The sequence below is a fragment of the Branchiostoma belcheri genome, unplaced genomic scaffold (genome assembly GCF_001625305.1).
Source record: "Branchiostoma belcheri isolate BF01 breed outbred unplaced genomic scaffold, Haploidv18h27 scaffold70, whole genome shotgun sequence".
Classification (NCBI taxonomy): domain Eukaryota; kingdom Metazoa; phylum Chordata; class Leptocardii; order Amphioxiformes; family Branchiostomatidae; genus Branchiostoma; species Branchiostoma belcheri.
In genome coordinates, this window is record NW_017804354.1 from 76,564 (window position 1) to 100,929 (window position 24,366).

At 39.1% G+C, this 24,366-nt stretch overlaps 1 protein-coding gene across 2 annotated transcripts in view; it reads left to right on the forward strand.

The window, feature by feature from the left end:
- The window catches only part of LOC109484855 (probable ATP-dependent RNA helicase DDX60), a 46,666-nt gene that overhangs the window by 8,159 nt on the left and 14,141 nt on the right, over positions 1–24,366 (forward strand). Inside the window, exons 3-27 of one of the 2 annotated variants that reach the window (XM_019788213.1) lie at positions 2,231–2,357; positions 3,294–3,378; positions 4,584–5,060; positions 5,357–5,449; positions 6,413–6,544; positions 6,848–6,994; positions 7,396–7,549; positions 7,763–7,933; positions 9,482–9,599; positions 10,473–10,594; positions 10,897–10,960; positions 11,079–11,235; positions 11,786–11,834; positions 12,785–12,997; positions 13,904–14,115; positions 15,126–15,272; positions 16,816–16,965; positions 17,380–17,502; positions 17,844–17,939; positions 18,824–18,939; positions 19,600–19,694; positions 21,262–21,374; positions 21,916–22,038; positions 23,001–23,135; positions 23,999–24,174. In XM_019788213.1, coding sequence (XP_019643772.1) covers positions 2,231–2,357; positions 3,294–3,378; positions 4,584–5,060; positions 5,357–5,449; positions 6,413–6,544; positions 6,848–6,994; positions 7,396–7,549; positions 7,763–7,933; positions 9,482–9,599; positions 10,473–10,594; positions 10,897–10,960; positions 11,079–11,235; positions 11,786–11,834; positions 12,785–12,997; positions 13,904–14,115; positions 15,126–15,272; positions 16,816–16,965; positions 17,380–17,502; positions 17,844–17,939; positions 18,824–18,939; positions 19,600–19,694; positions 21,262–21,374; positions 21,916–22,038; positions 23,001–23,135; positions 23,999–24,174 — 3,595 coding nt within the window. The remainder of the gene's footprint in view (positions 1–2,230; positions 2,358–3,293; positions 3,379–4,583; positions 5,061–5,356; positions 5,450–6,412; positions 6,545–6,847; positions 6,995–7,395; positions 7,550–7,762; positions 7,934–9,481; positions 9,600–10,472; positions 10,595–10,896; positions 10,961–11,078; positions 11,236–11,785; positions 11,835–12,784; positions 12,998–13,903; positions 14,116–15,125; positions 15,273–16,815; positions 16,966–17,379; positions 17,503–17,843; positions 17,940–18,823; positions 18,940–19,599; positions 19,695–21,261; positions 21,375–21,915; positions 22,039–23,000; positions 23,136–23,998; positions 24,175–24,366) is intronic. The other variant, XM_019788214.1, reaches the window with a different exon arrangement.

Genomic DNA, 24,366 nt, shown 5'->3' on the forward strand with positions numbered 1-24,366 from the left:
AAATAGAACCATGTATTACAATTATCATTTCAACATGATAGATCTATTATATATTCCTTTATTTAAGTATGATATCATCATGGTTGTGGAAAGTCCTCAGCTAGCAAACCGAGTCCTTGCGCCGGGAGCGAAATGCTTGCTCCGGCGCATGGGATACGCAAAACCCCCATTAGCGGCCTCGGACCGGACCGGGCAGCGGTTTAGGTGGACCGGGCAGGGCAGCTAAGTCCGAATACCCGTTAGTTTGCATGCGTGCACTGAAGGCAACAAAATCAAAAGAGGATGCTATAATACTATTTGATTACTTGGAGTAAACAATTTAAAATTATATCATAAAGCAGTAATAAACTTTACTATACATTACACCAGAGATATATGATTTGACTTTAAAATCAACCCCTGATGGCATTGAAACAATATTTGGGCTATGAAGTCTAAAAACAATGTCAGCAGATCTTATAGGTGGGGAGGGGGGCACACTTACCTTCTATCTGTTTGGTTTCATGCTTTTTCTGTTGCAAAGTTGGTTTCTTCAGCAAACTGACCACGATCACCATTGCTTCACATGTACACAAGATCCTTTTTAACTTGATTTTGTCTTCAATCTGACATGAGTCAGACTCAGTAACTGACAAAAATAACCAGCGCGGCTCCTACATCTGACTTATGTTCAAAACCCCCTAACTGCATTCTGGGATTTGAATCAACCAATCAGGGGTTCAGAAAAGGTCACATGACAAGAAAAACTAGAAAATTAAGAAAAAAGTTCTTACATCATCTTGAACAATACCAGGCAAAACAAGAATCATCTTTCTTAAAGTTTCTGGTATTTTCTTAAATGTTGCTAAGAAAAACAAGAATGGCCTTTCCTAAACTTTCTAGGGAAGAAAATCGAGAATGTTTAAGAATATAATACTAGCCATATCTTCAGCCTAATCAAAGATTTTATTTCTTTCTTGTTTTTTTTTTCTTATCAGTATTTGTCAAGAAAGATAAGAACTTAATTCTTGTATTTTCTTAAATGTTGCCAAGAAAAACAAGAATGATCTTTCTTAAGCTTACTAGTCAAGAAAAACAAGAAACTTTAAGAAAGAAACACTAAGCAGAGCTTTATTCTAATAATAGATGTAGATAATTAAATTTCTTGCTTTTCCAATCAGTGTTTGCCAAGAAAGACAAGAACCAAATTGTTGTATTTTCTTAAACATTGCTACGAAAAACAAGAATGGCCTTTTTCAATCGTTCTAGGTAACAAGAAAATTTTCGACATACACAAGAAAAAAAACTTTAATCTGACCACTTTGATGTCAGGTAAGAAAGAAATCTTCCATGGAGATTAAATAAGAAAGTTTAACTAAGTCTGAGAGAATTTTAAGATTAAAAGAATTTTAATCTGTAACTTAGAATCTTCCCTAGAAATATTTTCTTTACTAAAGAAATTTCAAGATTAAAAGAATTCTAATCTTGTAAGTTAGAATCTCCTCTAGAAATATTTCTTCACCAAAGAAAAACCAAGATTTAAAGAAGCCTATTTTAGAAAAATCATCTCCACTCAAGAAAAATGAGAAAATTGTTCTTGGTGCAAGAACGTAGGTATGCAGAAAATTTATTTTTTTTCTTATTTTTTTCTTATTATTCTCCCCCAAAGAAAAATTTTCTTCCCATGAGAAAATAAGAAAAACAAGAAAAAGCATTTTTGGTAGTGTAGTCCTTTTTCCGTAGCCTGGGTCAAGTTCCGTAGGGGGGCCCAGTGTAGAGCTAGGTCTCTGAGTTACTGGCGGAGGCACGTGACACAAACGTGTCGGCTGTAGGTGCCTCCACCACTACACTACCAAGGTTATTCCAGTCCCTTACAGTCTTTGGCAGGAAAGACCCTCCCCTGTATTGTGTACGGGTAGTCGGGATACGTAGCTGTTTGTCATGTGATCGACGCTGGCGAGCGAGGTGGGAGCGGAACTAGCTTTCTATTGATGATGGGACAGTACTCCTACATGTACCCGTCACTTTTAAACATGGTTACTCTCTTGATTTGTTACCTACATGATAAATGGAGGTACAATGTATTGTTTTTGGTCTGCTTGTGCCTGCATAACTTAAGAAGGCCTCTATGGATTGTAATGTAATGATATTTAATTTGGTCGAATTTGGGTAACCTTTCTATCTTGTTCTTGCCTGACAAATACCTATCAAAAATTTAATGTAATTTAATTTATTATAATTTTGTTCAAAGATTCTGCAGACAGTGAGTCAGAGTCAGAGTCTGATCATGAGATGGAAAATGAGGATGAAGGAGAAATTAGTTCTATTGCAAAGATCTGCCTGAAGCACCTGCCAGCTGATAACCACATCAAGTCACAGTGAGTATGGACTATGGCCATGTTTATGTGAAGTCACCCAAGGCGCTTTACATGTGGTTTACCCCGAAGTCGGTTTCTCCATCTGAACTCTCCAAATCACATTGAAAGCGCCTCGATCCCAAACCACTTCTAGAGGTGGTTTCGAATCAGTTTTCCCTCATTGCGATTTGCGTCTGAACGCAGTGTGATTTCAATGTAACTTCGCCTGGTCATGGATTTCTTTATTTATATGCAATACCAACTTTTACGTGGCAGCACCTTAAAGAGCAGTAATAGTAAAGTAATGTGTCCGTTCTAGGGCAAGCTTTACCGCCTTTGGCGGGACCACGTTACGGCATTTGGCCAAGATACGCTGGGAGGGGGGCATCAGTAAGCAGGTCGTTGACCTCTGACATTAATAACACGCTACCTTGCGTGTTTTCATCAAGCAACAATAAATGTAGCTCAGGCAAATTGTGATTGGAAATGGTTTCAAAGGAGTGTGTGGCACGTGGACCAGATGTGAGGAATGTGAGTTACCTGAATCGCGGTTTGGGTGACTTCACATAAACACGGCCTTTGTCAGCATGGACATATATTACATGGCAACTTGTTGTGACTTGTCGGCTTTACCAATGTGCTGAAAAGACGGGAATTAAATCAAGTTCAATATGATATGCTTCTTTCTGTATTAAGTCACGTGTGCCATAATGATTGTGACTAACCTTCAATAGTTACGTAGAAATATTGCAGTGTACATGCAGTGAATACAGGGCTCGAAATAATTTGTTCATGTGCAGAAAATTGTAAAAAAATGGAAAATTACCTGCGCCAGACATATTTTACTAGCCTGGGTACCATCTGGGGATATCAGCAGGTTCTTGATAGGATGATTTTAACCTCTAAGACTAAGTCTTGTTAAAACTTTAACCTAAATTTTCTGTCTTCTCTATCCAGATGGGTCAGTCTGTTACATGACTTTGTGGACTCTGAACTGTTCATCATAGATGGTGATTCTTTGCTCCTGGAGCTACTTTCAGAGGTATGACACACGTTACGCTTCTGTACATACTTGGTTTTTGTGACTCCATTTCTAAATATCTTTAATTGGGGAGTAACACATTGTTTGTATTTAGTGATAAGGGCTTAGTGATTTTTGTCTAAAACCATTATGCTGAAACTACTTAACGTTACTTATGTAATTCTGTATGTCATTCTGTATATATATATATATATAATTCCATGTGTTTCAATTGTCAAATGTTTTATTGTCTTATTAATATAGAAATTATTCATTATTATTACTGATCTCTTTTATACAAAATTCACTTTTTTTGAGATTTTTCATAAGCATAAATTGTAATGTGGAAGCGAGAACCTACATTTGTACATTTCTGAGTTTTTTCTGCTGAACTCTTGCATGAGTTAACGATTTTCCCATATTCACAATGCAATGTTCCTTGAAGGGGTAGACATTTTCTTCATTTCTGATTGCCTTTGAATGTTTGAATGTTTGAGGTTTTAATATCATTAATAATTTTGACTAATAGATGTAATGTACTATTACATGTACATGTAGGCCTAGGAAAATTTGAATTGTGTAATGTAATTCTTTGTTTTTGGCTGAACTGAAAAATATTTCACCTGATTCACCAGAGAAAGAAATAATTATTGCGTTAAGTGATGTTTCAGAATTCAGAGAGTTCATGGTTCATACGTACATGTAAGGCCAAAAATTTTATAGCCAGTGTAAAAAAAAAGGCTAGGGTTGGCGGATTTTTAGGATCAGTTGGGAAACCAGAAACACAGCATTTTTTTCCAAGGCTTACATGTATAAGCCTGACATACCAGCTAATATATTAGGCACAGCAGGATGAACTTAAGTCTAAAGCTATGGTCACAACCCGCTGTACGTGCTTCTGCGTGCTGTCTACGTGCAAAAACGTGGGCAAGGGCACGTACCACTCACTTACCACTTGAGCAACGTACAATGCATGCAACCGCTCACGGCCAGACGTGGCGTGCAGACCACACTCTTACACCTTGCAAAACCGTGCGAGTGACGTGCGAGTGACGTGCGTCGATGCCACTCCTTCCCCACGTTTTCAGAAAAAACGTAGCAGACGTAGCCTCCCAAAAAATGTATAGACAAAAAGCATGTATGGCGGGTTGTGACCGAGGCTTAAGGAACGGTAAACAGGGGATAGACAAATGTAACTCTCAAATCTCCTGTACACTTGTTCCCAGGTGAATCTGGACTGGAGCCATGGAGGACAGTACCTACACTTGATCTTCCTGGTTGAGAGGTTCCTCCATACCTTCCATCAGCTCGGTGGAATTTTCCACATTGTCTTCTTCAGAGACATGCAGGTGCTGTGGACCAGCTGTCCCTCCATGATGCTGGCCCGTCACGTGATCATACAGCATCTCCAGGAGAACACAGCCTACACAGTCACAACCAACATACCAGCAGCTGACTCTCCACAGTGGCACCAGTATCTACAGAACAACAGGCCAGCCTTCGTTACCATCTCTGACGGCTGCCAAAATCTCCCTCTAGGTTTACCCAAGAATGCCGTCTTGGCAGTTTTTAAGACACTGCTTCTGCATGTCTTGAGTGAAGGAGTCAACTGTGTGTACATGTCAGAAATAGAGCACACGGCTACCAAAGCGTATGGATTTTACATTGAGTGTCGTCCTCACATTATGAATATGTGGTCTAAGGTATGGTTTCTAGTTAAAATTTTCTGTTTTTAAATTTCACCTAATGCATTCTAAATTGTATACTTGTATTGGTGACTTTGTTCTATTGACTTGTAGCTACGCACAATTGATATGCTCTTCTGATAAATCGTATTTCTTTTCACCTGACAACATTCATATGGTTATGAAATTTCTATAAAGTAGTGTATTTTTACTACAGTAACTTTTAGTTCCCTACCTCTGTGATTTTTTTTGGCTGATATAGGTAAAGACTGTAACTACTTTAAGGACAAAAGGCTAACTAAGCTAATTTTCAGAAATACTTGGAGTACAGGGAGAAAGGACAGTATCCTTCTATGTTAAGTCTTCTGCAACAGAATGTGACAGAAGACTGCAAAAATCTGGAACAGGTAACTATATCATCATGGCATTATGTAATAAAGATGAATTATGTTTAACCCTCATCCATACATGTCATAGTGTGCAAAATACCTGGTTGCCCAGTTGCCCCGGGCAACCAAATTTTACTTGAGGCAACCTATTTTTGAACGTTAAGGTACCCCAGTGTGCTACTTGAAGAATGCCCCTTCCACAAATCATGCCCACTTGGCTTGCACCACTGTAGCTGGCAGATGCTTTTTCATTTTAGGTATTAATGGCTATTACTAGTATCAGTTAACTAAAGGCTGTTAAAAATATTGTCCAAGGCTTATGTATGTAACATTACTTAATTTGAGGAAAGTACTAAGTGGGGCACCTGTGGTACAAGCAGGACACAACCCAAAACTTATTTCATTACCAGTCCACAATATTTCAGCCAAATACCGGTACCTACAAATGTAAAATTTGACTCCAAGATTGGTATTTATTGAATCAGATGCTCCTCTCTTTTTCAGTCACATGTTTGGAATGATTTATTGGTTGGTTTATTGGTTTAAAACTCTCCTTTAGCTGCCCATCCGAGGGTGACAGCTACGTACTCTTCCAGGAGAGAGTATACACATAAACGTTACAAAACATCAAAACACATACATATATACAAATGACAATGAAGCAGATTTATAGACTTTTCTAACCAATTATGTAAATGAGCTATTTATTTGCATAACTAGCATCTTATTATGTTAATCATCACCCTACTGATAACCTTATATATATATATATTTATGATAACACTGGAGAATATGACCTTGTGATGTAATTCATGAAAAGTAGTATCTTATTTGCATTATCAATGAGAAATATTTACACTTTGTCATTTGCAGAATGATGTTAAACACAAGTTATCCCTGTGTACCTGCAGCTGTATTGCAGAATATACAACACAGTAAACGTTTTATGACTAAGTCTTGATCATATTACTTGATTTTCAGTTAAGATCCAAACTGATGAAAGTGAGCAGCTCCAGCCTGGCCCGGTCCCTCCCTGCTGGTGTCAGAGACGTGGTAACAGTTGTGGCCTGTTCACAGGTGCTGGACCAGCGACTGACAACTGCTGATGCACAGGTACGCTGGGAAACTTGCAAACTTCTGGGGTACTGGGGTACATTATGTTAATGTTGAGGTCATTTGCATAATTAATGGCCATGTTGAAATGAAGCATGATAAAGGAGAGGAATTTTACACGAAAATATTGTCATTTGAATTTAGAAAACCATAAATTAAACTAGATTATGCTAATTACGACCTTATTTCCATAGTCAGTGAGACAAATAAAAAAAAACATTTACAAAAACTCATATATTTCATGGAGGTATGAGATCTACGAATTCTTGTTCACAGTGATTTTTCCTTCCTAATTCCCCTCAGGTCACAGAAGACATTGTCCGCTTTTTCCTGCTGCACATTGTGCTGCTGCGGCACCTCTCACTCAGACAGAGAGCTCAGCAGCTCAGGGACTTCAGCAAGGCTCCCTTCTCATTCCCTGTTCACCTGCTGTCACGTGTCATGGAGCAGGTGAGAGGGAACATCAGACAACAGTTTTCATGTATTCTTTTACTTTAACCGTAATAATGACGTACCAACTCTGGTATGTTATATCTCAGGTTATATGGCAACGTTCAGGCAAGCGCTGGACAGAAGAGAGTGGACAGCAGTGTTGGCCTGCATCATTGTCCGATAGTAGTGACTATGATGATAATGATAGTCAAGTCAAAGTTTATTGTGCAACAATTGCATTGGGTACAATTTATGGCAAACAACTCTTTATAACTCTAAACTAAATCATTCAATACATGTACATTTTATGATGGAATACTACATTTCACATTCATTTTTATGACGCAGTTTCTCCTCCCCTGTTGTAAAGTGTTTTGTATTATATTGGTATATATTTGTATATCACTAATCCTTCTCAGGTTCAAGTCTGCATGGTGGAGATGTTAGAGGAGTGCAGCAGGGTCGGGTACTTTGGTGAGATGGAGACAAAGTTCCTGTCAGATATCATGGATGGACGGCTATTCCTGCAGCTGTCCTATTTCATCCTGGACGCACACAGCAGAGGACAGCAGGGTGGGAACAGTCATTCATACATTGCACATTTTCTGGCTTTAAAGGTCCCATTTAGTTTTTGTAAAATGTAAATGTAAATGGTTTAATGCCAAAGCTCTTTTGCAAAGTTAATGTACATGGTATGTGAGGTTTGAATGTTGTCCTTGGTGCTGAGAACGCTGTTGGTGCTGCCTTGCTGTTTTTATTAATTAACGAGTATCTTCTGTTTTCTAGCATCTCTGCTGTCAGAAGATGTTCGTTGTGAGCTGGAAGTACTGTGGGACATTGTAACCGACATCAGTGAGTCAGAACTGAGCCCTGCCTTCCCTGTCGTAGCTTCGCCAGTTGGCAGAATAGAGAGAGAGGACCACTCTGCAGAACAAAAGGAACACACTGCTAATTCAGGTAACTATAGGGTGTATGTCCTCCATGATCCAAACGTGGTCCAAGAAGGTTATATTTTGGTAGCATTTGTAAATGCCATAGCAGCATAATTAATAGGAAGATATTGATGGATTGCTATGAGCTTTTTGCTAGACTAAGTATCCCATAGCAGATGACGTTGATCAATGAGACGTCCCCATGTCATATTGGTCATGGGGTTTTATTCAGTGTTCATGGCAACTTACAAGGCCTTATCACACCTTGGGTTGGGTCATAAGCCTAAAGGGTCTCTCCACTCAAGAAGCGGGTATTATTTTCTGATAGATAATGATAATATTTTTGGGGATACATAGGCACCTGACTTTTGACTGAATTACCTCAGCTGTCTTTTCAACAGAATAATAATCCTTTTCTAAATCCATGTACCTGCATACAGACCCGCTTCTATTTTACAGTCCTGTATACGCTTGTCTGGTCAACTTCGGGCACGATTAATTGTTAACAATAGACAGCAACATTCAAGTGACTATCATACATTTAGAATTTAGGAAGGTTCACAAAACATTGAAAACCTAAGCCTGTCTTGGGATACAAAGATTTGGGCACTTTTTGTTGAACGACGATTGACCTTTCAACAACACACAGTGTGCATTGAACTCTGGGATTGCCAAAAGGGTCTTTCTGGGGTTTTTACGGATTGGATCGCTATAATGTTCGCCCTGTATTCAGACTTCAACTTATGGTAAATATGACACCACAAAGTGGATTCCAGCATAACAATTTCTTCTCTGATGAATCATAATACCCACTTCTGCTGTAGAGAGCTACTTTGATTATGATCTTTCAATACATCAAAGTGTGCAGCACGGATCTGCATGGAAATGTGGTGTGAAGACCAGCTGACAGCTGCCCTGATCTTCAAGCAGATCCTACAGCGGCAAGGAGGTAACAATCCATTGGCCAAAGAGTGACCATTAGGCTAATAGTCACTCTTTGGCCAATGGATACTGCCTTGCCACTGTAAGATCTACTTGGAGATTAAACTGCCAGTATACTCGGTAATGTTCAATGCTACTGGTGGTGGAGACCTTCAATGAACATAAGTTTAATTGTTAATTGGAAACTTGGGCCACACCAATTTAATTTCTTGGTTAACAGATTTTTCTAGAAAAATAATGGAGCGGGTGGGCGAAAAAAAAAAAAACAGGCCTAGGCATCCTATTATGGCCCAAAATGGTACGATAGGAGCCATGAAGTCAACACACCATTCTGGTCCAAAATTTAAATAATGAATTTTGAACTTTTAATGACTGCATTGAAAGATGGAATGACTGTAACATGTAGTAAGAAAAGGACTGTTTTCAACTGTTCAGGGCAAAATATGAGCATTTTGCAGTTGATTCTGAATTTTTATTTTTATTTGCAAATCAGAAAAAAAATGAAGCGGCGAATCCGTTAACCAAGAAATTAAATTGGTGTGGCCTTACTTGCTGATGAGTAATACAAGACATTTACAAAAACTCAATGTGAATGTGTGAGATCTTCAAATTCTTGTTACTGAATTTTCAGTGTCAGATGAACTTGAAGCTCTGGGCATCCACAGCAGAGCTGCATTCTTCCCAGTGTCCAATAAGCTGGTAGATGCTTTTGCTGGAAATGTGAACAACTGTCTGCCACACCTTGACAGGTATATTCTTCCAAATGTTCTCTAAAATATCTGTATGAATGATCATGATGTATAACAAGTCATGTGACACAGACCATGTCTAGTTTATTTTAGGCTTTTTAATTCAACTGCCTGTATGACAATTGGCCATGGTAACAAGGAGAAGAGTTAACAGTCTAATCCTCAGAGTTGTTGAGTGTTAGTCAAACTTGTTTAAGATGACCACCCAAGGGGCGGAGAAAAAGTGGTCTTTTTAGACAAGACTTTAGTAGTCTTATTATACAAAAAATATAGATCAAGACAAACTGCAGCAAAATTTCCACCCAATGTCATCATTTTTACCTTTAAGGTTATGTATTCAGTAGCATTTGTGTGTGTTTGTGTGTATGTATGTGGTTTAGCACGAGAACTCAAGAAGCTTTAGATGAATTGTTATAAAATTTGGTAGGTATGTAGGTCTTCATGAGATCTAAAAATGATTAGATTTTGGGCCCCCTGGCGGCTTTCCCAGGTACTGCAGTAGAACTTCCGGTTTTGATATCTCGTGCTCTAGACATGCTAGGGTCACGAATTTTAGATGGTAGATAGCTCTTTGGCAAAGATTAGGTGTGTGCGGTCCCACCTAGATAGGGTGGGTCGTGGTAAGTGTTGGACAAGTGGTCGGCTTAGGCAAGTCTCTTGATCCTCGTGTCTATGGGGAAAATCAGTAACAAGGAAAAACTGTACAGTTGTTTTGGCCAGATATAACTGGCTTATAGAGGTGGTCAGTTGGGGAAGTTTGACTATTCAAAGTTTAGGGTGGGAATTGTGATTTTTGTAATAATGGTTAGATTGGACTGATCCTTAATGCAGTTTTTAAGACAATGTGTTGGGTAACCTTTTGCCACTATACAGGACAGACAGAGAGGTGACTGCTGCCATCACTGAGAATCAAGACTTTGATGAGACCTATCATTGGCATTCTGGGAAGCCCCTTGCTGATGATTATGATAACACCAAGGATACCTTCAATCATGGTACTAAAGCTCTGCACAAAGAAAAATATGACATTATATGACACAATGCCTTGATGTGACAATGTAGTTAGTAGCATATTTGGCAAACAGTTACTGTAGTGACTTAGTTTACAAGTCAAATTGAATCTTTTATATATGTAATTTAGTACAAATTGTACTACTCCATCAAGATCTGGATTTGTTTCATTTCCCTGTCATGAAATTGTACATATTTAGTTGATTTTGCTTTGATAAAAATGTAGTCTTTTGGAAAATAACACAGGCCTCTGTTGTTGATTCCCCCTTGAAATAATTCTTTGCAGAACAATTGCCAACTGACCCCTGGCTGAGGAGGAAGGTCTTGAAAGACAAGCAGAAGTTTAGCAGGTATGAGAGGTTACCTATCTATGAGTAAGCAAAAAGAAAAACAAAACAACAATAATATTACTTTTACAGTAAAGTCTGTTGTTACTCTCTTTATCACCTCTTTATCTGAATCACTTAGACACATGCAGTCATATGGAGAGTCGCTAGAGGGACCAGGTTTTAGAAAGGTTCCCATTGTTGTTCGTGAGAAGTCTGACCAAAAGCAGGAAGAGAAAGAGAGGAAGAAGAAAGAGCGTCAAGAAATGGCAAAGACAGCCAAGCAGAAGACAGTTAAGGTATGTGTGTCATAAGGTCTGAGAAAATACATGTACCACCTGCATATGCATGCAGGTCAGGTAAAATTGGAGCTGTACATGTGTACAAATGTATGTGCGGGTATTTCTGATGCCGGCACCTAACCTGCACTCAGCCTGGTTTTTACACACTTTTTGTAAAAGTTTTATTGAATACCTCTGAGATTTGTATTTTAATAGCCTACATTTGTACAAGATGATTTTAGCCAATAAAATGACATGATCATAATGACATCATATTTTGTCATACTAACACCAGTCTGAGAGTTGTTGTTATGATTTGATTTCATGATTTCACTAGTGCATCATCCTCTGAAAATTTGTGGTTATATGATAGACTTGCTTATATGATAGGAGTTACAGGGCAAGATCACATGCCAAGATACATTACCTCGACTTTACCTTTAAGGTTATGTGTCGCACATCCACACCAATTTAATTTGTTGGCTCTTGGATTTTTTTCAGAAAAAATATCAAGTAGCAGGGCGGAAAAAAACAGGCCTAGATAATTATGCATACCACTTTTTTTCAGAAATCAAAGAAAGATCTCATCATTGAAGCAGCCAAGAAAAAAGAAGAAGGTAAGAAGGTGTTATCAAGAGTATCACTGAATCTCCTGGACCAAACTAGCCATGTGGGTTCAAAAGCAGTGGACTTAAGCTAGATAGGGAGAATAATCGGCCAATGGAGTGGCGAGATGCCTCCAAAGTCCTCCTCTGGCAACCTGATGTCAAACAGAAAAGGGGACGACCAAACCTGACACTAAAGATTAGAGGATCAGCAGAAGTCACTAAATTCACCCCCAGCAATATAAATTGGATCAGCCACAGAGAATCCAGACTGGTCTCAGTTCCTGGAATAAAAATGTCGGCTGCACATCCAAGAAAAATTAATATCTCTGCATGTGTGATACAATATTACTGATGGAATGTTGAGTGGTAATCCTTTGCTCATATAGTACTTCAATGCATTTATTTTTTCTTTATTTGATTATAACACCTGCCATACTTTATGCCATGGAATGAGGTCATCTAATATATAAGCTTGTGTTGTGGCATCATAATAATGGTTTATTCGTCATTCATCACTTGCACAGAAAGGCAGGTTCCATGTAATTGGGACCTGAAGTGCTCTGCCAATTACAATTGATTAATTAATAAAAAGTTAGCTCACATTAAAATCATTATACGTCATTAATCATTAATATAAGATACGTTAAAAGGTCGGTCATTTAAAATATCAGATGTACACATAAATTACAGACAGGGTAAACGATTATGAATAGTAAAATATATATTTAAAATGCGTACTCTGAAGTAAAAGCTAGGAATTCAGCATCCGAATCATGTAGGGAATCGCGCTAGATCTATATCTTTCAGTTCTACAGAACACAGAGTCAAGTTTGTGGGATGAGCGAGTCGTCCTGCCGCTAATCGAGGTTCTAGAAGGCGGCAGTAGACATTACATGTATGTGATCACTAAGCACTGTCACATTATCTGATCAATTATGGTCATGCTGAAATGTTATCAGAAACAAAAGCGACACAGATGCTTCAACAATGGCAAACTTTGAAGACATCCCTGGAGAGCAGCAAAGCTGTCAAGTCCATCCGTGAGCTTGAGACGTTTGTTGAGAAGTGTAGCCGTGAGCAGGTACCACATGTCGCCACCGAGGCACAACTCACCATTCTCCAACACAAGGTAGACATGTGGAGGGACCAGTGTACAAAAGGAGACAGTGCAGGTTAGTATGTCATTACCTCCGTGAAAAATGGAGGTATTGTTTTTGGCACGTCTGTGTGTGTGTGTGTGTGTGTGTGTGTGTGTGTTTCCGCACATTTGTAGTCAGCATAACTTCAGAACGCCTTTATGGATTGTGATGATATTTGGTATGCTGGTAGGTCTTAGGAAGCCAAAGGTCAAGGTCAAATAGCAGAACTTCTGGGAAAACAGATGTGTGGGGTGGCAGGGAAAACAGATGTGCGGGGTGGCAGGGAAAACAGATGTGCGGGTGGAGGCAGCACCTGCCTGGTTTTGATTAATGAGGTTCTCCCACGGGAAAAGCCTACATGACCATATCCAGGCCAAAGGTGCTACTGTGTGTTTGAAACCAAAAACCTGACGTGTGTTATTTCGTTCTGTACTGTAGTGTACTGTGTAAAAAACATTTAGAAAAACTCATGGAGGTATGAGATCTCCGAATTCTTGTTTATATTATTTTTGATAAATGACGCCTTTTAACAATATTTTCTTCTCTCTCAGTGTACATATGATTAGAAATTGCCAAACTGTGGCCAAACTGTCGTATACAGAAAGTGATAAAAGGAGTGAAATGGAACAAAATGGAAAGAACTATGAAGCAAAAATCAATTAGATCACCAATCATCCTATTTTGCTCCTTTTTGTACTCACATCAAACCATGTACTATATAAATACAGAAGTTACAGGTTTTACTCACATTTTTTGAAATTATAAAATTTTTGTATAGCTGAATGTGAACACTGTAGCACTGCACTTTCAAAAGGTTACTAGTACTGTGACCAATTTTTTTTCAAACTACATGATTGTGTATGTTCACAAAGGACCTGACACTTTTAAAAGGAATCTACTATCATGATCAAACTGAATGTTACTTCAATCTGTTGACAGGTGACATTGGGAAACCTAATCTGAACACTGCTGTGGACATTGTTCAAACAGTGTCTGACATAGTTGATAAATATGGGCAGCACCTGAGATCCAAGCAGAGACAAGAACTGGCAGGTGCACTCAGGCTCCTGGGACTGTCTGACATGGAAGGGTACATTGTAATATCTGAAGGGTCTGAGCAGGACATGGTACCTGATGGTTTAAAGGTACATGTATGTACAATCATGTAACTTACAACTTTGGGAAACCATTTATATTCATTTGTTCGTCCGTCCATCCATCCGTCCGTCCGTCCATCCGTCCGTCAGTCCGTTCGTTCGTCCGCCCGTCCATTCATTCATTCATTCATTCATTCATTCATTCATTCATTCATTCATTCATTCATTCATTCATTCATTCATTCATTCATTCATTCATTCATTCATTCATTCATTCATTCATTCATTCATTCATTCATTCATTCATTCATTCATTCATTCATTCATTCATTCATTCATTCATTCATTCATTCATTCATTCATTCATTCATTCATTCATTCAACTTTGATGACAGACTGATTTTAATTACCTTTTGTAGATAAAACTATGTTATAATATGTACATGTAGCATTGATAGGTATATGTCAAGGCTACATTGCGTACAGTCAAACCTGTCCAAGCCAGCCACCCAGGGGACCAAAGAAAAGTGGTCACCTTGGACAGGTGGTCTCCTTTTAGAGGGTCACCTCACAACATGACTTTGACATAAATGGTTTCCAAGTCAAGATGTTTTAATGTCAAATGCATCTTCAGTTCTGAGAGGAATGCATGTGGGGAGAGTGGCACATGGAACAATTTATGTCAAACTGGAAAACATCATCCAGCAGTTGGGGCAAACTGGCTGGTTTCTCCATGATTTCTCATTAGTTATCATCGATAATCAACACGATCAAAAATGATGTGGTCACCATGAGCAGGTATCGGGGCAGTCGCGGTCGCGTTGACCAGGTGGTCACCTTGGACAGGTTGCTTAATGCTTGCGTCAATGGGGAAAATTCTTGTGAAAAAGTGGTCAGCATGGCCAGATGGCCAGCTTCAAGAGGTGGACATCTTGGCTGGTTTGACTGTATAGTGATGCTATTTTTGTTTAAAGTTAGTGGCTTGGTCTGTGAGGCAAATCATCATCATCTTGTTGCAAGAGTTTCATGGATGAAAATATACACTTTTGATGTGTTTTCCTCAGACTAAGAGTAAGGATGAAGACACGAGGTGTTCAGTACAGATGAGCAGTAACAGGTTCCAGCTCCGGCACATGGGGCACCTTCTGAAGAGGGAGGGGAGAGAGGACGCTGATCCCAGGGTGCAACAGTTCATCCCTGATACATGGCAGGTGAGTGGAGTTCATACATTATGTCTTACTATGTGAACCAAGGATATACCGGTAGGGGTCCTAATTCCGACCTACATGTATGTTATATATTATAACTTACATACAAATGCACATACCTTTGGTAATAGTTTGTCTCACCAAAAACCAGCGCAACAGGAGCTTTGATATTTACAGATAAAGATCACAACGATTAAAGCTGCACAGCTGTGTATTTCACTTCAGTGCAGCGCCTTGCACCCAAGCGTAATGGTTTGTGAAACTTGCGGCAGGTTTTTCGTCATTTTGCCAGTGGAACGTTCTATCGCAAAAGGGGTGCCCTACATGTAATTTCAACCTAGTATTTAAGAAAGGTCAATTTGAGGAGAGAGTTAGTATTTAAACTACACAAATTATGATTAAAACAATCTACAACTATTTTTCTGTCCCAAACAACACCCCCATGAAACTCCTTCCTCTTCGCCCCCGCCGTTCTGTTTCGCCCCCGCCCCGTTCTGCTTCGCCCCCGCAAAAAATCTGCTTCGCCCCCGTCGTTCCTCTACGCCCCCGGCGCAATTCTGCTTTGCCCCCGTCCTTCTGCTTAGCCCCCAATGGCGGCACAGCTCACAGTCGACACGAAAATCGTCTGCAAAATAACAATAAAGGCTGTGCCGCTAAATTTAAAGTAGCCCATGCTCCGGCAAACATTCTGGACCACCTTTCTGCCAAGTGGCGTTGCACAAATCCTTCCCATTCAAAAGTTTACCCCTACCTCACGGCCCGTCAGTGGTTCTTACGTTTATAAGTACTGGCGTTTATAAGTACAGCCGTGAGTGAAATTTCCCGCCAGTACTTATAAACGTAAGAACCACTGACGGGCCGTGAGGTAGGGGTAAACTTTTGAATGGGAAGGATTTGTGCAACGCCACTTGGCAGAAAGGTGGTCCAGAATGTTTGCCGGAGCATGGGCTACTTTAAATTTGGCGGCACAGCCTTTATTGTTATTTTGCAGACGATTTTTGTGTCGACTGTGAGCTGTGCCGCCATTGGGGGCTAAGCAGAAGGACGGGGGCAAAGCAGAATTGCGCCGGGGGCGTAGAGGAACGACGGGGGCGAAGCAGATTTTTTGCGGGGGCGAAGCAGAACGGGGCGGGGGCGAAGCAGAACGGCGGGGGCGAAGAGGAAGGAGTTTCATGGGGGTGAACAAGTTTTCTTTTTACTATTACGCGACTTGCTCCAAAGCGGCTGTTTCAAACTCAAAGCAGCTTTTTTTAAGCATCAAATTCAAACAGATTTTTCACTTGTCTGTTGTCGCAGTGTGCGAACTGGACCAAACTTTGTGGGATTAACGTTATCAACACAGAAACTTTGTCCGTTTCTGTTGGTATTTATAGGCACATGCGCCCATGCATAGTGCGGGGACAATGATTTTTCAAACTAGTACGGAATTAGGGGTAAGTTGGAATTAGGGCACCCCGCATTATAATGTCCTTGCTGTAACTATAAAAACTGCAATCTCTAACGAACGTATCCTGGTTTTGACACATGACTTGTTCCATATTCCCAGAGAGAACTGCTGGATGCCGTGGACAACAATGAGTCAGCCCTGATTGTAGCTCCAACCTCCTCTGGGAAAACCTACGCCTCCTACTACTGTATGGAGAAGGTGCTGAGAGATGGGGATGATGGTGTTGTTGTCTACGTCTCCCCAACCAAGGTATGGATGCTGTAGGGCTTCTGGAAAGAAATTGCTTGTTTTACATGACATACTGTATCCATCAATCTTATTGTTCATATAATTGATTTTCATTTACATGTACTTCAGCCATCCAAAGCCAAAACGTCAATAATTCCTACATTGTCTCACATGTACATTGATGTAGTTCTGTGCCTTGACAGCAAATGCAAATGTCAAATGCAGTTAGTGTGTCCTCTAGACAGCCCTAAACTAGTACTAGTAAACCATGAAATTGCCATACTATATTTTAATATAGTATGGAGACAATTAGAATACAAACATGAGGCACAAGTGCCAAAATTAATTGTCTTGCCAAAATTAACATCAAAATAGTTCATGTATCTTTAGAACAAGAAAAGCACACATGTACATGTAAGTTTCCTGTCCCTACAGGCACTGGTGAACCAAGTAGCTGCCACTGTGTACGCTCGCTTCAGTAACAAGAAGATGCCAGATGGGATGTCTGTGTACGGCGTGTTCACCAGGGACTACAGGCATAATGCACTCAACTCTCAGGTGTGGGAGCCTGGGAATACATTATAAACTAACCTGTTAGAATAGGAACATTGTAATTATAGCTATACTGTTACTAGTAGATCATATGTAGATCATAACTGTGTATCACAGTTTTATGATGTTCTACAATGTATATTGCCTTGGATAATGAATGATCCTCTGAGCCAATATTAACAGTTAAGATACTACAATTCTATACAAATGTATTGAAGTACATGCACTTAATTTTAAAAGTTTAACAATTTATAAACAATTTATTATTCAATCCTCATGCGACATTTGTACCCTTTGTATGTGTCAAGAATGACAGATGATCAAATTTATTTATCTTCCTCCTTTAGATCCTGGTGACAGTTCCACAATGTTTGGAAATCCTGTTACTCGCTCCTCACCGCCAGAAGTGGGCACAGAAAATTCGCTATGTGATATTTGATGAAGTAAGTTTTCATGTAAATTGTGTACAAAATAAAATCACCTTTGCCTTGGGGAAAAGTAATAATATTTGATTTCATTTATCTTAAAACAAGCTACAAAATTGCTTTCTTCAACAGAAAATTCCTTAGAATCAAAAATATGACATAAAGATTGTACTATTTGTAGCCCCTCAAAGTAAAATGGGTTCTGAGAATGTTTCTCTACTTTAACATAAAATGAACAGTTACTGTTATGAATTTGGCATTTCCCTACATTTTACATGATTATCTGGCCGGTCGTCAGTTTAAATTAATATTGCACACCCCAGTTCTTCCATGACAGAAATCCATGGTATGGTCAAAACGTAATGAAAGGGTTTTTACTCAGTATAAACAAATAGGCTCTATTTCAGTCTAGGTATGAATTCACATTTTTTTTGTACACAACCTTTATGGCTGAAAACTGTTGTGTGTTTTCCACACTAAAGCTGTGTACAGTACATGTACTCCAATTTTCTTTATGATTGACTTTATTAGGCCCACGATTTTGTCTCTCTCTAAGTGCTTATCATTAATAATAAATAATATTTAGTACATGTAATAATAAGTTTGACTCATCAGTTGGACTACACGAAAACTACATGTAGCACATTATTTTTGACATGAAAATGTTTTTCCTTCAAAGTTACTTAAGTTATAGAGATGCTGAAGAAAACAAACCTTATTACATGTACATGTATAATTAATTGTGCTTGTAGCTGAAGGGATGACCTTTCTTCCTACATACAGTTGTTTTGCTTCAGAACTTTTCCATGGACAAGGTCAATATGTAGCAGCCTGGAATTAAAATCAGGAATGAACTGGAATGTGCACCCAGCTACAGTGTAACTGGATGTACATTTTTCCAGGTCCACTGCATGGGCTCAGAGATAGGAGCTGAGGTGTGGGAACACCTGCTCCTGCTGGTCCCCTGCCCTTTCCTGGCTCTGTCTGCAACAATATCTAACCCACAGGACCTTCAAGGGTATTGTGATATTTGATTTATTGAAATTACGTGTTGGACAACTTAGGCAGCTGTTGCTGATGTTGTGTCCCATGCATAGAAACAAATACAGGACAGACAATACTCATTTTCACTTGAGTTAAGTGTTACATGTAAGTGCCTTTCCCAAGGGCACAAGTTTGGTGGCATGTCAGGACTCGAACCCGGGGCCTCTTGTTCCGAGTTGTGCACTCTGCTGTTACACCACACAACCCCACATTCTAATACAGTCATGTATTAACTTCTTGTACATATTCTTCTATAACACTATTGGATGTCCGTGTCAGAATGTACATGAAAATCATTTTTAAATGATTTAAAAATCATTAAAAGGGGCACAATATTGTAGTTAGATATTTTGCTTGCAATGGTTATTTTCTCCACTGAATTGTCCAGCAGGTAGAAAAAACTCACCCATCTTTCTCTTATCATCTATTCTATTTTGCATTCATACCAATCTTCACGTAAGTGCCTTTTATCCTTTTTATCCGGTATAATGTTCTCTTTAACACGAGGTAACATTTACAAATGTGCAAATGTACATACTGGTACTTGATATGTGCTGTGTTCAGAATGTAATTTAAGAAAGAATTAATATTGATCAACACATCAAGGTGTTATTTATTATTTTCCATCTTCCAGCTGGCTACAGTCTGCAAAGGACTTTCAAAAACAGTTGGATGGTCAGGCAAAGCAGAGGAAAAAAGCCCACCCACAGTCGTATAATGTCCGGTTAGGTAAGCTACGAGGGACTGATAGAACAAAAACAAGTGTTAATGACCATATGAAATGGGGACTCCTGATCGGTTGACATCTTCTAGCTTTGTGATAATCTCCAATAGTTGCTAATAGGGATGTGTATCAGTACGCTGTACCGATTCTGTACCGGAAAAATTGATTAGGTACAGGTCCAAAATACCTAATCCCTCAGTACCGGTACTTGTATAATGTACCTGTATAGAGTTACACTAGTTATATGCTTATCTGTGACCTAAAATAGGGAAATAGCTTATCCCCATGGGTCCCAGAGACAGAACTGTGTGTTTGTGTTACACACTGAAAGATTTGTTGCATATTAGTTACGCTCCCTCTAGATGTCACTTTGGTCAGGTTTGAATTGCATGAGGCCACTTGGTAGAAGATGAAAACAAAACATCTTACATGTAGTTTTGCCCATATTTTGCATGAATATTCTCCATAAACAAAAACCTGCTCATATAAAGTCATAACTGTCAAGTTCATGATTAATATTTTTCTCGTTGTTGAAGGAGTTCAGATCATGTTAATTGGTCAAATTGTTTAGGTAAAGGTTCAAGTCTGGACCTGTACCTGATCCTTTGTACCTGTACCTGTACCTGATGCAACGTATATGTATCCCTAGTTGCTAAACATTTTAGAAGAATTAAATGTATTTGAAGCTCAATGAACTTGCCATCAATTACATGCTCAAATAGAAGGAACAAGATTAACCAAAAGATTAAAATACTTCTGAGGGAGACATACCAACATTTCAGCACCATGGACAGACCCAATGTGTTGTAAAAATACATTTGTCATGTTTTCACTGATCAAAAATGCCCATAATGTATTGTTTTATATTGGTTTTAGTGATTTTGCATAAAATGCATTGTGTAGTTATTGTGTAAAACGATAACTATTTCTTAATGGCATGTATTATGGATAAGCATAAATATTATATACCTTACTACACTACATATCAATATTCACAGCATATGTGTTGTGCTGCACATGTAATAACATAATTCTTGAGACTGAAGATGCATACTTCCAATATGAATGTCAATAACTGTCTACGGTGTTCAGTCACAAGTATGCAAATGACAATTGGTTAATAATGCAGCTACATTGCATGTTGAATTTCAGGATGAAATGTTCATTTCACATTGGCAGAATGGGCTTTCCAACATGTACATGTACATAGAGCTGACAATGTCTTACTCCTTTTCACACTTCACTGCTTGATACCTAGCAATTATTCTTGGATTTTGCCTATGCGGACCTGCATAGTTGTGACAGGACAAATGCAGAAAGGACCTCTATGGCTTGTGATTTTTATAGGTTACCAAATAATGGGAAACTTTGCACAGCTTGCCTTTACCTTGTTTACAAATGTTGGTAATGGGAAAAATGATGTGGGGATGTTGAAAATTTGCAAATCTTAATTTGAATGGAAATTTTAAAAATCAGAATATATCACATTTTGGTGCCAAAATTATTCTAGTAGATAGTAGACTGCCTTTAAGATGTATTGATGTCAAATGCATCTTGACTTTTCATAACCAGTTGTGTATGGAGAACGCTACTCTGACCTGGAGAAGTCTGTCTATCTGCCCTGCTCCAACTCTGAAGACAGTCTTGTTCCCATGCACCCCTACTCTGTCCTGACTGTGAAACAGGTACTAACAAATGTAGGCCTCGGAAAAAAATGTAACAGTTGTGTTTCCAGTTTCCCAACTGATTCAAGATTCAAGATGGATTTATTGGTTCTTCGCAGTTAAAAACAACTGAATTGTAAACCAATTTACAAAACATTAGTATTATATAATATTAAAACTACAGGTTTGCAATCAATATAGGTGTACGATTAACAAACCAATAAAAAATACATGTTTCATACATTATAAATTTCCCAGACAACATTTGATACAGAACAGTGTACTACAAAAAGACAACAGTCAGGGGTTCAGTCCATAATTATTGAGGAGCTGGACCATAAACGGTATAGGCGAGTTCTTGTATCTATTCGTTCTTGCTCTCGGACAGTCTAGCATCTCGCTGTTTCTAGTACTACGGCCAGTTATTTGTGATCTCTGTGGAGGTAGCCAGTCTCTGTACTCTGACCTTACAAGTGTCCAGCACAAGTGACCCTAGCAAAATTCCACCGACCCTAACTGCCTGTTACATCAGCATTAATTGGGTAATGTATTTTTCCCTCAGCTCCAGGACAACCTGGATAACCCTGATGGAGCGTTTCCTCGGGACTTGACTCTGTCACCCAGGGAGACACTACAGCTGTATGACACAATGGCACAAGTCTGGCCAGAAAGAGAGAGCTTAAAGGTACATGTACCTTCTACATGTATGTGCTGAATCACATATATGCTGTAACAATATAAATTTGATGCACAATTGGAAGGTAGTACTGGTTTTCCAAAAGTTGCATATCAAGGAAGAAGAAGAGGAAGAAGGTCTCCCATGCTCTTGCCCGAGTGTAGGGTACCCATCTCCATTTCGTAGCCCTTGGGCAACACACAATTGTGTGATGCACTACAGCAGGGGGCTAGTCCGCTGGTAGTGCTGTGTGTTTGACCTTCCCACACTCTTTCTCATATGTGCTGAGTCTAAGCAGAGAAAGAAGTGTGTACCATTTTTAAAGTCGATCTTTGGTATGACCTGGCCAGGGTTTGAACTTCAAACCCTGGCCAGGTCATACCAAAGATCGACTTTGAACTCACGACCTCCCGGTTACAAAGCGAGCACTCTACCAATTGAGCTATTGTACCGGTCATAATCAAGGAATCACTCACATAATAATTACATATTTTGAGTGCTGGACTGTGAAGATTTTCTGTTTACCTTAGACTTGAAAAGTGTAAGGTAGTACCATTACGGAAGCATTCACAAGGAAGCTTGTTTCACAGTGATGTTACAGTAGTTCTATGAAAGAAGCTTTCACCATTTTCTGAGAGATGGAGTATGTAAGAAAAAAAGGTCTCAATTCTTGCCACTATAATAGTATATTGTCAAGATCTCAAATCATTTAAGAGGTCAACTTCGTTCTGTTGTATGGACTTCTCAAGTAGCGCATGTTACTGGTACATGTATGTGGCTCCCGTGAGCACATCTTGACAATTTTAACCACCTGTAACAGTGTGGTTCAAGCACCACCAACTGGAGATTTGACTCACCTTAGCTCATGATATTTGCACCATTATACAAAGGTAGTTTACCAAGCCCACTCCGCTTCCTTGTCTCCTTATATGCCAAAAAAATGATATTATTTATTAATTTCTCTTCCCAAGGCACTAGAAGCTGATACATACAGTGACTTTGCCACCCGTGATCACCTTCTCATCACAAAGGCACAGGCCAGGCAATATGAGGCTGACTTGAAGAAGGAACTGCTTACCTGGCTTAAGGAACATCATAAGGAAAAGGTGATATTTATGGGTTCACCACACCACGAAGTGGTGGTGAACCCATATTGCTTTTTCTGATGTTTCTTTTCCTCCTTCTCCTTCTCCTCCTTCTTCTCCTGCCATTTTTTAAATGGATTCAGCTTCTTCATTTTAGGGCCTAAGGTCCTGAAATTTGGTATGGAGGTACAGTGGGCAAATACCCCTAGGCATTTTTTAAATTTTTGTGATACAGGCTTTTAAAATGGTTTTATTTGAGTTTTTTGGCTGTGTTATAGCAAATGTATTACTGTGTTAGTGTGCCGTGTTTACCACGTCTGGGCATGAGTCATCACAATGGAATGCAGGGCATTATCAACCAATAGGCATGCAGCTTTCCTCTATACTTCTTGCTGATTGGCTGTTGGGATTTAACTTGATTAACACCTGCACAGAGCATTTCCATACTGACAGTATGTCTTTATTCAAGTGTTTTGGTAGGTATTTCAAGCTTTTCTGCTCCAGCATTGGAATGCGGGGCATGAACGTTTTTTTATTTATTTTGAAAATCAACAGTTTGCATTATGCAATTAAAAATCCTAACCAATAAAGTAGGGAATAGCTATCCAACTGTTGTTTTAGTTGTATGTTACTTCATATTATAGTTATATCAATGTAAATCATTGTTTTCCCTTGTGTTTCTCATTCTTTCCCTGCCATGTCGTAAAATGTGGTGAACCCATCGCTGTATTTGCTCCAAAGCAAATATTGGCCTTTCTAGTTGAAGACTTGTTTCAGTATACAAAAAAAAAACTACTTTATGCATGTCCATACTTGTGGCATGTTGTATCACCATGTATACAGTGTAAAACTACTAGACTAAGTTATTCTCTTTTGCCTTGAAGGTTAGACATGTTCTGGAAAAGCTGAGCAGACACATGCTGCAGCAGCAAGACACCTGTGCTAAAGAACAACAAAAGCACAATATTGACATCACTGGTGAAAAATTTCTGAGTCATCAGATTGTTAGACTGCTGGACAAGTTGAAACAAGAAGACAAGCTTCCAGCTCTTGTGTTCAGGTAGGCTTTCAGTGAATGTCTAGTGCTAAAGGAGAGACAATGATTTTATCTATTTACTAGTTGTTTTGTCTTCTTCAAACAGTGTACTAGATGTATGTGATTGCTGCGATGCATTACAGGTGTGACCTGTACAGAATTACATTACACACACACACACACACACACACACACACACACACACACACACACACA